Below are 14,127 nucleotides of genomic sequence, written 5' to 3'. Positions count from 1 at the left end.
TTCTTGTAGTGACTTGATTAGTACGAGGGGCAGGGATGGCAGCAGTCGGGTGTACTATGCTTTGTTTGTGCTTGAGATATATTGCGGCTCTGGCTGTGCATGTCCCTCACCTCTATGGACTTCTCGCTGCTCTGTATGCTTTGGCAGCATGAAGTCTGTGGAGGACAGTATCCTGCGCCTCCAGTTCCTGCTCCCAAACTCTCTGCCTGCACCGCATGCCCGTTGTGGGCACTGCATAGCCACCTGTTGCAGGCCCTGTCCCTCCTCCCTTAGCCAGGAGCCCTGGACTTGAAAGGCATTTTACTGCTGTATCTCCACAGGTTCCCCCAGTTCACTCTCTCTATGTGGACATTCACCAGCTGGTGTCTCCTCTCATTGCACACTGTGTGCATGTCAGTGCATCTGTTCTGTATGCATGTGTGTATGCTTGTATGTATATTAATATGAATTTATTGTGCTAGTGTAGCTACATGTGCTAGTATTTTGCATGTGTGTATCTGTATGACTGCTTTGTATGTTGTCTGTCTCCTTGACTGTTACGATAGTTTGTATATTTAAGCACATGTGGTTTTGTGTATTTCTCTGTGTGGGTATTTGCATGCATGCTTATTTATGTGCCTACTGTGTTTGTATGTGGTCATGTTTTGTGCATTTTTGTTTACGCATGAAGTGCTATGCTAGTTTGTCCGTGTGCTTGTGCGCATTTCTGTATGCTCATTCATTTATTTATATTCCTACTGTGTTTGTACATGGTTGTAAGTTTTAGCATCTGTGTTTGCATCTTAAATGATTGTGTGTTCTGAGCCTAATGAGCTCTTCTGTTAGAAACTCGAAGTAGCTTCACCTTCAACATTTCAAAATTACATGCATCCATTGATCAGGGGTGTGGAATTTAATAAAATATCTACTTGTCCATTGGACAGGTTGCTTCTTAAATCTACTTGTGCTCTAAAAAAAAAAAAAATCTACTTGTCCCTTTGGTGCCATGTAGTGCTGTGACAAATTAAAGCAGTCATCTCATTATGTAATAGCTCTGATAATAGCCCCTCTGATTATGCCAGTTCTACTACTGTAATAGGACTTGAATACTTAGAATTTCAATCATTACTATAGCAATTTCCTTATTTTGCCACCATTCTGCAGATCTACGTACTGGGGCTGGAGGAAGCAGTAAGCAATAGTTCCAGGGCTGGAATGTCTTTGAGTCTGCAAACCTACTAACTTGCATGTTTTAAGGATTTACACCAGCTCTCCTCTAATCTTTTCCCACTATGAGAAAGGGTAGAAATGTACTCCTCACAATGGCAGAAGTAGAAGTTCTTTACGGGTTGGGAATGAAGTGGTTGGTGGGAAAGTAATCGCTCCTGCGAAAATCTACACATGCAAATTTGCTCGTGCTAGAATACAGTTCACAAATATTTTCTAGGAGTACGATTTCCTGGTCTACTTCTATAAGTTCTTGTGAATTAATGAAAACCACTAACGCAAAGATAGCATGGGTGCAGTTTTGTGACTTTCTTTAAGAATTGGGTCCCTAATTAGGTCTGGCGTTAGCAAAGATGTTTTTATTAAACTTCTTTTTCTTTATCGGCTGGCTTTACTAAGAGTGATCACATTCTTCTCTTCCACAAGAAGCATATTGGCACACAAAGTAGTTTTGTTCAGTGCGAGGAACTACTGTGGCAATCAGTGGTGTAACAAAACTGGGGGGGGAGGTGGCTCCAGACTCACTCAAGGCAGGTGCTGTGCGAGGGGGGCCTTCTTCTGGAGGGGGCTGTGGGCCTTTTACACCACTGGTGGCAGTGTGTGCTTTTTGAGACCAAAACATTTTTTTCTTTGTTTGCTACAATGGTGAGTGCCTGGCAGCTTTCACAACAATAAAATGTTACAGAAGTCATGTCAAAACAAGACCTGCATTGCGAACCCAAAAGACTCACAAAAAATGTCAGATTAGCTTTGCCAGTGCTTGTTTATTTTCCTGGTTCCCAAAATCGTGTTGATAATGGTTACACTTGAGTTTCCATTAGGAATATGTTTTGGAAATACTGGCGTGCATCAACACATTTGACTAAATGACGCTTTAAAGAAAGAGCACCTAAAATTTCATAGTAGTGAAACGATTTTTTTCCTACTTGCATTTTTATTCTATTTTGAAAGCAAAGAATCATCACTCTTGCTTACAAGCTTCTGCAAACATTTGCATCTAATCGGAGAGCATTCTGGGTGCCTCATATTGTTAAACTTTTTAAACGTGTACTTCTTAATTTTCTTTTGTGGAACCACTGTCAGTAGTGCAGTGTGCCCATAATCATTTATTTACAGCACTCTCACTAATAATGAAGGCTTCTCATTAATGAACCATAAATACAAGTTTGAATAGTATTAACATTAGCTTAATACACATATTACTGCAGACAGTTCCCTTCTCTGTAAACTTGCTCCAGAGGGTTTGTGCTGCAGGGGTTGGGTCTAGTTGTCCCAAGGACAAAATAAACATGAAAACCTGTTGCCCTTGACCCCAAACAATATGTCCCAGGCGTCGGGCTATAGGAATTCTACATCCCTGATTGATATCGTTAGTTCTTTATTGGAAGATACGTGTAGTAATGAAGGTCAGGCCCTCCCATTAAGGGTCTGGTCTCTTTGGAGCTGATAAAAGTGCATGCATGTATGTGCCCCAAGCAGCAACTTCCCGTCCGGCTTTCTATTGATATGAAGTTTTACTTTGGCATACTTTGCGCACACGTGCCATGTCAGACATTTTCTACTAGCACTATGTGTTGCAGCACTCTCCGCTGATGGTAGGAGATTTGAAAGCTGCTCGCCAGCAGACTTGTTCAAAAGACTACTGCATCTTATAAACATTAATTTACATTTCAGACAGGACTGCTTTGTAGTGGATTATTTCGGTGTTTCTCTAGGCTGATTATCAGACAGTGTTTTTTTGCTAAGTGGCAGCAAGGTAGTTTTCATCTTGTAGTACCCACAAAAGTTATGAACCTTTCTTCTCTCCCACCATTGCTGCGTGAATATTTTTCAGCAACCTCTCTCAGCAACAAGACCTAATCAGATTTTTATAAGAGCTCTGTCTCATTTGTCCCCTTTGCCATAAACAACCACTCCCCTTCTCCTCCCGCCCCCCCCCTCACCTTGCACACATTGACATTCTAGGGCTTCCACTACAGAACCACAGGCCTTTGTTATTCTGCTTCACTTATATACAAAATGCTTGTACTGCACTGGTTCATAAACAACACATATAACATACAGAGGTAATTTTAGCACTAGGTAACTTTTGTATCTGTTGTTGCTCCGCTGTGCCATATAAACAACCTAGAGTGAGATTACATAACAAAACAAGGTATACATTTGACAATACATTGGTGAGAGGACCCTGAACAGTGCCAAATAACTATTGTTGCGTGTGAAACTACATTTAATGCATGATAATGAAGGAAGATCATTAAATTAGACTTCTTTTTTCTATGCCACCTCCCCATGTTTGGCGTACAAGCCCTGTACCAATGCTGGAACTCTAGTCTGTCTAAACAGGCTGCCCCAGACATGGCACAGCAGGCTTGGAATCTAAATGATCCCTATTCTTGGACCCCTGTTTTCAAGCTGTCTGCTCTGGACATGGAGCACTATATGTAAATTTTCTTTTTGCAGCTTTACATCCTTGGATTGCTTGCTGTCTCAGAAAGCTATCTCCCTCTATACTCTTGAAACCCTGCATTAAAAAGTGACCTTGAATAATTCCTCATATTTTCATTAGAGTGACCTTCTCCCTTCCTTCCATCCTCTGCATGCCTTTTGTTTCTGAGTATGGCCTCCTCTCATGCCTGTCTGCCTTAAACTGTCATTGTAATTATGCAAGTGGCTCACACTTCCTTTTGTAGATTATAAGTGTTTTTTTTAAACCCCCACTACCTAACCCTCTACTTAACTCGCCAACCATTTGTCTGCAACCACATAGGCCCCACAAAAGATCACACCTAACTGGTATTGATTTTAATCTACCACAGAGAATCTGGGTTAAATGCATGTCATTTCTTTTATTTTTTAATAAATTATTTTAATTTTAGCGCATGACTGATCCCAATAACCAACAATACCTCTGTATTAACCACTAACCTTGAGTTCCTGAGGAATGCGCTACTTGTCGTGAAGTGCCTCAATACTACCTAAAGGGGTAGTAAGCACTATATAAATGCAGTTGGAATTTTTGTAAATTATGTATTCATTAACAGTTTAACACTAAATCGCTACACCTTTCATAATGTATTAATAAAAGCTTTATTTTGTATTGAACTGCATGTTGAAATAAATAAAAATGAATGAATAGCTCAATCTTCTCTCATACTTCCTAACTGGAGGATGGTGGGGTGAGGCTACTGGCTATGGAATGAAATGTCCGTCAGGCATGAGTCTCATAACATATGTTTTTATCGTTACTGCTTGCAATAATCTCTTTTCTTTAAATTAATTTTTGCTTTTGTTTTTGAAGACCAAGAAGAAAATGGTGCCTCGTGCGAAAGCAATGCTTCTGATCTTGCATCTGAGTCGGTAAGCAAGCATTATTCTTCTATTATTTATGTTCTCACTGCACTACGTGAATAAGAGGCTCATTTTTGTGGCTGTTTGTGTTTTTTTTTTTTTTTTTCTTTTTTACAACTGATAAAGGCCACAATGAGAAGTCATATGAAGCATATACAGTATAAGTTGAACTTTGGCAGCAGTTGCCATCTACACAAGTAGAGGAGAGGCTGAAATTGCACTAGATTGCATGTGATAGATCAAAACAACACAGTCGCTGCACAGAGAAGGAGCTGTATATATTTTGTGGCGGTTTACTAAGTAAAGACTACTGTTCATCTTCACTAGTGTTGATTGAGTTTGATGTATATTTTGCTAGCATATTTTTCATGATTTGCTGACTAATTGCCACATTTGTACAGATACTTATCGAAGATGAGGAAGAGATTTCTGAACTGCACCTTCGACTTTTGGCACTTCAGTCAGCAAGCAAAAAGTGGCACCAGAAGGAGATGGAAGTGATGAAGGAAAGCAAAGAGAAGTTGATGAAACCAAAAAACATACAGCACAAAATTAAAGCAGGTTCAAAAACTTATTCAGGGAAAAAAGTTAGCCCTTCATATGCAGGTAATTAATGAAGCAGTGTTCTGATACCACCGTTCTTTTCTTTTATCACCCTGATCCCAGCATAAGTCACGTTTGAGAACATTAAAAGGAGAATTTTATAGTTTTATTTATGTATTTATAACATCATGAGGGGGTAGGATTTGCCCTTTATACTGTAAAATGGGGGCTGGTCAGCTTGACGTAAATAGTAGAAGATAAGTTTGGACTACCGCAACAATTATTATGTCAGAACTGGGATGGTGTTCGCCATATACTGCAGTAAGACCTCTTGCAGAGGCGTGAGGTTCCCTGTACTCCACCAGTATGGAAATCAAAGGATGATGAATGCCCTTAGTGGCTTAACATTGTCAGAAGAGTGCTAGTGGGACACTGGCAGTGGTCTATATTGAGTGGAATCCTTTAACTGTCTCGGAAGCACAATGTTCACAATTGCCAGAACTTGCTTTCCTCAGTCTCTTCTGGTTTTGCCTGTTCGAGTTTCCTATCCCATCTAGGATGGGGACCGTGAAAGGCAAAGTCCTTAGAGGAATGTAAATGGCATATTTAGGGTAATCTCTCTTTAGGCTTTTAATCCATGCCCATGTCATGCCTGTCACTTACATTGGTTTGTGGGCTTGCCTTTTAAAATCCACTTGATTTCATTAGTGAAAGGCATGCGTAAGTCTTGCCTTTTGTGGTGTTTATCCCTCCTCGAGTGCAACAGCCAACTTCTGAAAACATACGAGGTTGCATGTTTTCAGCCTGGTTTCTGCACTACTTTATCTTTTTAATTTCCACTCAGCGTTTTAAATAACGACATCACACGTTTTTTTTTTTTCCTTTCAATTTATGGTGCTAGAAAAGTCCGGTTAGGAGTTTGCAATGCTCATAGTTTTAACTCGCGCAAATGCGAGACCCGTTGCATTGCAGGTGCTTGATATTCTATAAGCTACCTTGTTATTTTTACAGTTGCGACGTAGAGCGTGGCCAGAATACAAAATATGCTTTAAGAAAGGCCAGGTTTAATTTTAATTGGTATAGTCTCTAAACATAGAGGTTCAAGCACACTTGTCTACAGTTCTCGAAGTTTTCGAAATTATGCTGGATGCATTATTTTTATCGATATTTTCTTTTGTAATGTGTTCTAATTCTTATTGAAAAATGATGAAGAACATTTGTCTGTTTAGAATCCCATTATCTATTCCTAGTACTAAGCTATGAAACAAGAAGCTAATTGGCTGATTTTTAGATTTCACTTTGTGCTCTTTTGGGCCTCAAAATTAGAAGCCTAACAGGTTAGACAGCCAAGATTATTATTGGCTGAATACATCTTGGAAGTACCATTCAAAATTTGGCTTCCATACTGTTCACTTTCACTTGCTATATGGTAGGCTCCTGTTAGGGCAGATCGAGTGAGCCAAATTATGTGACATGTCTGATGGTTTTTGTAGGAAGCTGGCTCTGTATATACTATCTCAAAGTGAGGGATAGTGTGCACAGAGTCCAGGGGTTCCCCAAGAGGCTTGACAGAGGCGATAATACTAATGCTCTATTTGTGGTAGTGTGTTCGGGCAGTTAGGCTTATCAGAGGGTAGTATTAAGCATTTGTTGTACACACACAGGCAATAAATGGGAACACACACTCCAAGACTTAACTCCAGGCCAGTAGGTTTTTATATAGAAAAATATTCTTATCCTAATTAATTCTAGAACCACAAGATTCAAATTGCAGGTAAGTACATTAAATGTAAGGTACTTTGCATAGGTATAGATAGAACTTTGAATCAACACAGTAATGTACACAGTTTGGCATAAAATGGCAATAAGCTATTTTAAAGGTGGACACTGCAAAATTCAACAATTCCTGGGGGAAGTAAGTACAGGTTAGTTTTTGAGGTGAGTAAAGCACTTATAAGTTTTATCTCCGGGGCATAGGCAGCCCACCGTTGGGGGTTCAGGTCAACCCCAAACACCCAGAATCAGAAACACAGGGCCGGTCAGGTGCAGAGGTCAAAGTAGTGCCCAAATACCATAGGGGCTGATGGAGATAGACTGGATCCGGATCACCCCCTGCTAGCAAGTAAGTACCAGTGTCATTGGGGAGCAGACCAGGGGGGTTTTGTAGAGCACGGGGGTGTCCCAAGTAGGCACACAAAATACACCCTCAGTGGCACAAGGGCAGCCGGTTGCGGTGGGCAAACAAGGTGTAGGTTTGTGATAGAAATCAATGGAGGGACCGGAGGTCACTCAGACGCTGCAGGCAGGGCACAGGGGGGGGGCGCTTCTCGAGCCAGCCACAGACTGGGCAAGGGTGATGGCCTCCTGCTGGTCACTGCTGCACCAGTGGTTGGTTCCTCACTGGCCTGGGGTCTGTGAGTGCAGTGCTGCTTCCAGGCGTTGTGTTTCTTTGTTCCGGGCAGTTGCGGTCAGTAGGAGCTACTCTGGATTCCCTCTGCAAGCGTCGTCGTGGGGGTACAGAGAGGTTAGCCCAGGGTGGACACGTCATCAGAATCGCCTGGGGATCCTCTCTAGGTCGTTGGTTTCTCTGGACACGGGCCAGGGGCGTCGGGTGCAGCGTGGTGGGGACTCGAGCTACTGGAGTGAGGTGGGAGTCCATCAGAAGAGGTTTCTTCTTTTGTTATTCTTTCGACAGGGCTGCTGTCCACGGGTGTTCCTGATCCTCTGTGAAGCAGGCAGTCCTCTGGAGGTTTTTCAGAGGGTGCTGCACCTGCAGGATGCGTCGCTTTTCTTCAGGAGGGTCTTTGAAGCAGGAGACAGGCCGGTAGGGCTGGGGCAGTCAGTTGTTACCTTCTTTCCTTCTCTCCGGGGTTTCTGCTAAGCAGTCCTTGTGAGGTCGTCAGGAATCTGATTTCCTGGGTTCAGGGTCACCCCTAAATACTGAATTTAGGGGTGTTTTTAGAGTCACAGGGCAGTAGCCAATGGCTACTGTCCTTGAGGGTCGCTACGCCCTCCTTGTGCTCACTTCCTTTGGGGAGGAGAGCACATCCCTATCCCTATTGGTCTAATCCTCCAAAACAAGATGGAGGATTTTTCCAAGATCACTTCAGCTCTGGTCACCTTAGGGGTGGACCTGGCTGAGGGGGTGACTCCTCCTTGTTTTTCTCATTATCTCCGTGGACTTTCTGCCAAAAGTGGGGGCTGTGTCCAGAGAGCTGGAGTGCCCTGGGGCATAGTAACACCAAACCGGAGCCTTTGAGGCTCACTGCTAGGTGTTACAGTTCATGCAAGGAGGCGGGGGGAGGTGTGAACACCTCCACCCAGTGCAGGCTTTGTTTCTGGCGTCGGAGCACAAAGGCCCTCACCCCAGGGAGGTCAGAAACTCATCTCTCAGTGGCAGGCTTGCACAGACCAGTCCTGCACTGAAGGATTGGGTAAAATACAGCGGTGATCTCTAAGATGCCCTCTGTGTGCATATTTTAATAAATCCAGCACTGGCATCAGCGAGGGTTTATTATTCTGTGAAGTTTGATACCAAACTTCCCAGAGTTCAGTGTAGCCATTATGAGCTTGTAGAGTACTGTAAGGAAATGCCTCCTTGCCATGGTTACCCCCTGACTTTTTGCCTTTGCTGATGCGAAGTTTTGATTTGAAAGTGTGCTGAGGCCTGCTAACCAGGCCCCAGCACCAGTGTTCTTTCCTTAACCTGTACTTTTGTTTTCACAATTGGCACACCCTGGCATCCAGGTAAGTCCCTTGTAACTGGTACCCCTGGTACCAAGGGCCCTGATGCCAAGGAAGGTCTCTAAGGGCTGCAACATATCTTATGCCACCCTGGGGACCCCCCACTCAGCACAGACACACTGCTTGCCAGCTTGTGTGTGCTGGTGAGAACAAAACAAGTAAGTCGACATGGCACTCCCCTCAGGGTGCCATGCCAACCTCACACTGCCTATGCAGTATAGATAAGTCACCCCTCTAGCAGGCCTTACAGCCCTAAGGCAGGGTGCACTATACCATAGGTGAGGGCACCAGTGCATGAGCACTGTGCACTATACATAGGTGAGGGCACCAGTGCATGAGCACTGTGCCCCTAAGCAAAACCTTAGACATTGTAAGTGCAGGGTAGCCATAAGAGTATATGGTCTGGGAGTCTGTCATACACGAACTCCACAGCACCATAATGGCTACACTGAAAACTGGGAAATTTGGTATCAAACTTCTCAGCACAATAAATGCACACTGATGCCAGTGTACATTTTATTGTAACATACACCCCAGAGGGCACCTTAGAGGTGCCCCCTGAAACCTTAACCAACTACCCGTGTAGGCTGACTGGTTTTAGCAGCCTGCCACACTTGAGACATGTTTCTGGCCACATGGGGGAGAGTGCCTTTGTCACTCTGTGGCTAGTAACAAAGCCTGTACTGGGTGGAGATGCTTATCACCTCCCTCTTGCAGGAACTGTAACACCTGGCGGTGAGCCTCAAAGGCTCATCCCCTTTGTTACAGCACCACAGGGCACTCCAGCTAGTGGAGTTGCCCGCCCCACTTTTGGCGGCAAGGCCGGAGGAGATAATGAGAAAAACAAGGAGTCGTCACTGGCCAGTGAGGACAGCCCCTAAGGCAACCTGAGCTGAGGTGACTCTGACTTTTAGAAATCCTCCATCTTGCAGCCATTGCCCTCCCAGACCTAAACACACCCCTAAATTCTGTATTTAGGGGCTCCCCTGAACCTAGGAACTCAGATTCCTGCAATCTAAGAAGAAGAGGACTGCTAAGCTGAAAAACCCTGCAGAGAAGACGGAGACACCAACTGCTTTGGCCCCAGCTCTACCGGCCTGTCTCCCCCCCCCCCTTCTAAAGACACTGCTCCAGCGACGCTTTCCCCAGGACCAGCGACCTCTGAATCCTCAGAGGACTGCCCTGCTCTAGAAGGACCAAGAAACTCCAGAGGACAGCGGCCCTGTTCACCCAAGACTGCAACTTTGTTTCAAAGTAGCAACTTTGAAACAACTGCGTTTCCCGCCGGAAGCGTGAGACTTGCTACTCTGCACCTGATGCCCCCGGCTCGACTTGTGGAGAAACAACACTTCAGGGAGGACTCCCCGGCGACTACGAGACTGTGAGTAGCCAGAGTTGCCCCCCCCTGAGCCCCCACTGCGACGCCTGCAGAGGGAATCCCGAGGCTCCCCCTGACCGCGACTACCAGGCGTCGGGATCTGGGAAGCAGGCAAAGACTCTGCACCCCCCAGGACCTGAAAGATCGGAACTCCAGTGCAGGAGTGACCCCCCAGGAGGCCCTCTCCCTTGCCCAGGTGGTGGCTACCCCGAGGAGCCCCCCCCCTTGCCTGCCTGCATCGCTGAAGAGACCCCTTGGTCTCCCATTGATTTCAATTGAAAACCCGACGTGTGTTTTCACACTGCACCTGGCCGCGCCCGTGCTGCTGAGAGTGTACTTTCTGTGTGGACTTGTGTCCCCCCCGGTGCCCTACAAAACCCCCCTGGTCTGCCCTCCAAAGACGCGGGTACTTACCTGCTGGCAGACTGGAACCGGGGCACCCCCTTCTCCATTGAAGCCTATGTGTTTTGGGCACCACTTTGACCTCTGCACCTGACCGGCCCCGAGCTGCTGGTGTGGTAACTTTGGGGTTGCTCTGAACCCCCAACGGTGGGTTACCTTGGACCCAAACTTGAACCCTGTAGGTGGTTTACTTACCTGCAAAAACTAACTAACTCTTACTCCCCCCAGGAACTGTTGAAAATTGCACTGTCTAGTTTTAAAATAGCTATATGTGATTTATTTGAAAACTGTGTATGCTATTGTGATTATTCAAAGTTCCTAAAGTACTTACCTGCAATACCTTTCATTTGAGATATTACATGTAAAATTTGAACCTGTGGTTCTTAAAATAAACTAAGAAAAGAGATTTTTTCTATACAAAAACCTATTGGCCTGGAATTGTCTTTGAGTGTGTGTTCCTCATTTATTGCTTGTGTATGTACAACAAATGCTTAACACTACTCTAAGGGGAACCCTTGGACTCTGTGCATACTATTCCTTACTTTGAAATAGTGCATACAGAGCCAACTTCCTAAATTTTTTTTTTTTTTTTTAAACATAGCAGAAGTTTCCTTTAAGTTGATATTTGCCTCCAGGTGCTTGCTAGATGGCAATGATTTTAATTTATCCAAATTACAACTACTCTTCTTCGGCCTGCTGAAATCCTTAGTGCTTACAAAATAACGCAGCATGCCTGCACAGTTGTACTTCAGTGTCTCTGATGATTTAATTTAATCAAAGTGGAATAGTCACAGTGCGCTGACGGTTGAAATTATGTGTAAATTCTAGGCAGACAAGCTGGCACCATACCGGAACACCAGATTTTAATTTCACTAGTGCTCTGCTACTTGAACTTCTTTCATCATTGTGTGTGTTTGAGTATTCGAGTGGTCAAATCCTACATCAAAAAATAATCCAAATATATTCTGGTTCCTGCAAGGAGCACTGCAGGGCACTCATTTCTATTTGCAGTGAGTGTTTGACAATACTCCAACTAATATTCTATGTTCCTGCTTACCAAGCTAGCAAAAAGGTGTTCATGTACACTGGAAATGTTCAGTACTCTGTAGGAAATGTACTACAGCACAACCCCTCTTCTTTCTTTGGCTCAATTCTTCAAAACACTCTTTTTACACACGCATGACTTTGGGCTCTGTTTCACATGGCATACATTTTTGTTTGAATTTTTATTAAACACTTTTCTATATAGTTTATTTTCTGTAGATCCTCATGCCGCTAACCTGAAATTCAGACGTTTGGGGCAGCTTCATAAAACGTTTCCTTTAGAAAGACCGGTGCCTCACCCGCATTCTTCAGATTAATCTATGGAGATTTAGAACTCTTGAGCTGTCAGGTGCTGACTTTTAGAAAAGTTGAGAAAGAAACAGTAATGTGCTCCTTTTGGAGGAAGTGATGGTTAACTGAAAACATTGTGCCCCTTGGTGTAGGAAGTTGGCCTGGTGTGTGGTGGACACCTATGATGCTTATCCCAGGTCCAGGTATCCCCTAGTAGTGAAGTATAGACAGTGTCTAGGAAGCCAGGGCTTTCTAGAGGTAGCTGTGGATGAGCAGCCTAGACTTATCTAGGAGACATGCAAAGCTTATGTAATACCACTATAATCCCACAACTTATCACACAGTGTTACAAAAAAAAAAGATACTTTATTATGACCTCTTCCCCCCCCCCCCTCAAACTGGAGTTAAGTACACACTGTATATATACACACAGTAGTAATCAGAAAATAGCATATAAACTGCAAGTATTGGCAATAGTTAGTAAAAATAGAGGGGGACGTAAGGGAGGGCCAAACCATATACTAAAAGTGGAATGCGAGATGCAGTCCCTCACCCAAGAATGTGGAGTTGTTAGAGGGGAGCTGGAAGAACTAGGTACCCCGAGAACGAAGTACCTGAGAGACACCCAGCGACCAGGGGAGCAGAGGTAAGTACCTGGTCTTCCCAAGGACTAACAGGAGGACTTTGTACAAGACAGACGGACAAGACCAGTGTCCAGTGGGGGCAGGAGCTACTACCCACCCTTCTGTGGATGCAGAACCAAGTCGACGAGGGGAAAAGACTAGCTGTGGAACCCTGGAGCTGAAGAGAAGTCCTTGGAGTGGTGCCGATGATGTCCCACGTCGGTTGACAGGTCGCGGATGGTCATTGATGCAGGAGAACTACCAACAAGCCTTTGCAAATGAAAGAGGAGCAAAAGAAAAGTTGCAAGGCTGAAGAGGACTAACGAGGCCCAGGGGACTCTACCCTTGGAGGGGAGTCAGAGGTAACCCTCAGAAGTCGGGAGAGCCGACAGAAGCAGTCGCAACCCACTGGCGGCAGGCACAGTAAGTCGCAGTGAGGCCCAGTTAGCACATCTGAAGAGGAGTCCCACGTTGCTGGAGCAGCAGAGAGGAGACTGTGCTTGGCAGGAAGAAGTGCTAAGGGCCAGGGCTATTTGTAGCATCTAAATCCCTTGGAGCAGGAACAAACAAGCTTTGGTAGCTGCAGTAGTCGCGGTGCACAGGAGTACTGTCCTGCAAGGAGAGGCAATGGCTTACTGTCTCCCAAGTTGGATACCTGGCAGAGAGTACCAAGGGGACGACTCGGGGCAAGCACCTGTGATGCAAGGGAGATTCCTTCTTGCTTCCTGGTGCAGGCTGAAGTCTCGCCAAACATCGTAGGATGCACAGCCGGGGGAATGTTGCAGTTCCTGGAAGGAGCTGGAAAAACAATGTTGCAAAGCGAAGTAGTCGCTGGGGTTGCAGCTTGTCTGTTCCTGAAGAGTCCAGTTGCTGTTCCAGTGGCCAGAAGATGAAGTAAACTATGCAGAGGAGTCCTGGTGGAATCTTGCACATCGAATTTGGGCACCCACCCTCTAGGGAGTCCCTAAATAGCCCTAAAAAAGGGGGTTTAGTCAACCAGAAAGGTGACCACCTATCAGGAGGGGTCTATGACATCATCTGCCTGACCTGGCCACTCAGGTGCTCCTAGGGGCCTCTGCCCATCTTGGTTTCAAGATGGCAGAATCAAATGGCCACCTGGACGAGGTCTGGGCACCACCCCTGGGGTGGTGATGGACAGGGAAGTGGTTACTCCCCTTTCCTTTGTCCAGTTTTGTGCCAGTGGGGTCCCTGGACTGGTCCAAACTGGTTTATGCAAGGAGGGCACCAAATTTGCCCTTCAAAGCAAACCAGTGGCGTGGGGAGACTTACCCCTCCCAAGCGTTGTAACACCGAATTCCAAGGGAGAGGGTGTTGCCTTCCTCTCCCACAGGAAATTCTTTCTTTTCCTTCCCCTGCTTGAGCTAGTCAAGCAGCAGGAGGGCAGAAACCTGTTTGAGGGGTGGCAGCAACGCAGGCTGCCTGGAAAACCCTAGAAGACTGGTAGGAGCAATACTGGAGGGGGTCCTCTAATGAGCCCCCAGAGTGCATGGAATCATAAAACCAATACTGGCAACAGTATTGGGG

General features: G+C 45.2%; 1 protein-coding gene across 1 annotated transcript in view; it reads left to right on the top strand.

Moving 5' to 3' along the window:
• The window catches only part of ZFC3H1 (zinc finger C3H1-type containing), a 715,283-nt gene that overhangs the window by 28,497 nt on the left and 672,659 nt on the right, over positions 1 to 14,127 (top strand). Inside the window, exons 3-4 of the mRNA XM_069228345.1 lie at positions 4,508 to 4,566; positions 4,959 to 5,163. Of these exons, the coding sequence (XP_069084446.1) occupies positions 4,508 to 4,566; positions 4,959 to 5,163 (264 nt within the window). The remainder of the gene's footprint in view (positions 1 to 4,507; positions 4,567 to 4,958; positions 5,164 to 14,127) is intronic.

Source organism: Pleurodeles waltl, chromosome 4_1 (assembly GCF_031143425.1).
Source record: "Pleurodeles waltl isolate 20211129_DDA chromosome 4_1, aPleWal1.hap1.20221129, whole genome shotgun sequence".
Taxonomy (NCBI): domain Eukaryota; kingdom Metazoa; phylum Chordata; class Amphibia; order Caudata; family Salamandridae; genus Pleurodeles; species Pleurodeles waltl.
The sequence above is the reverse complement of the archived record's forward strand: the minus strand, read 5'-3'. Positions and strand labels throughout refer to the sequence as shown.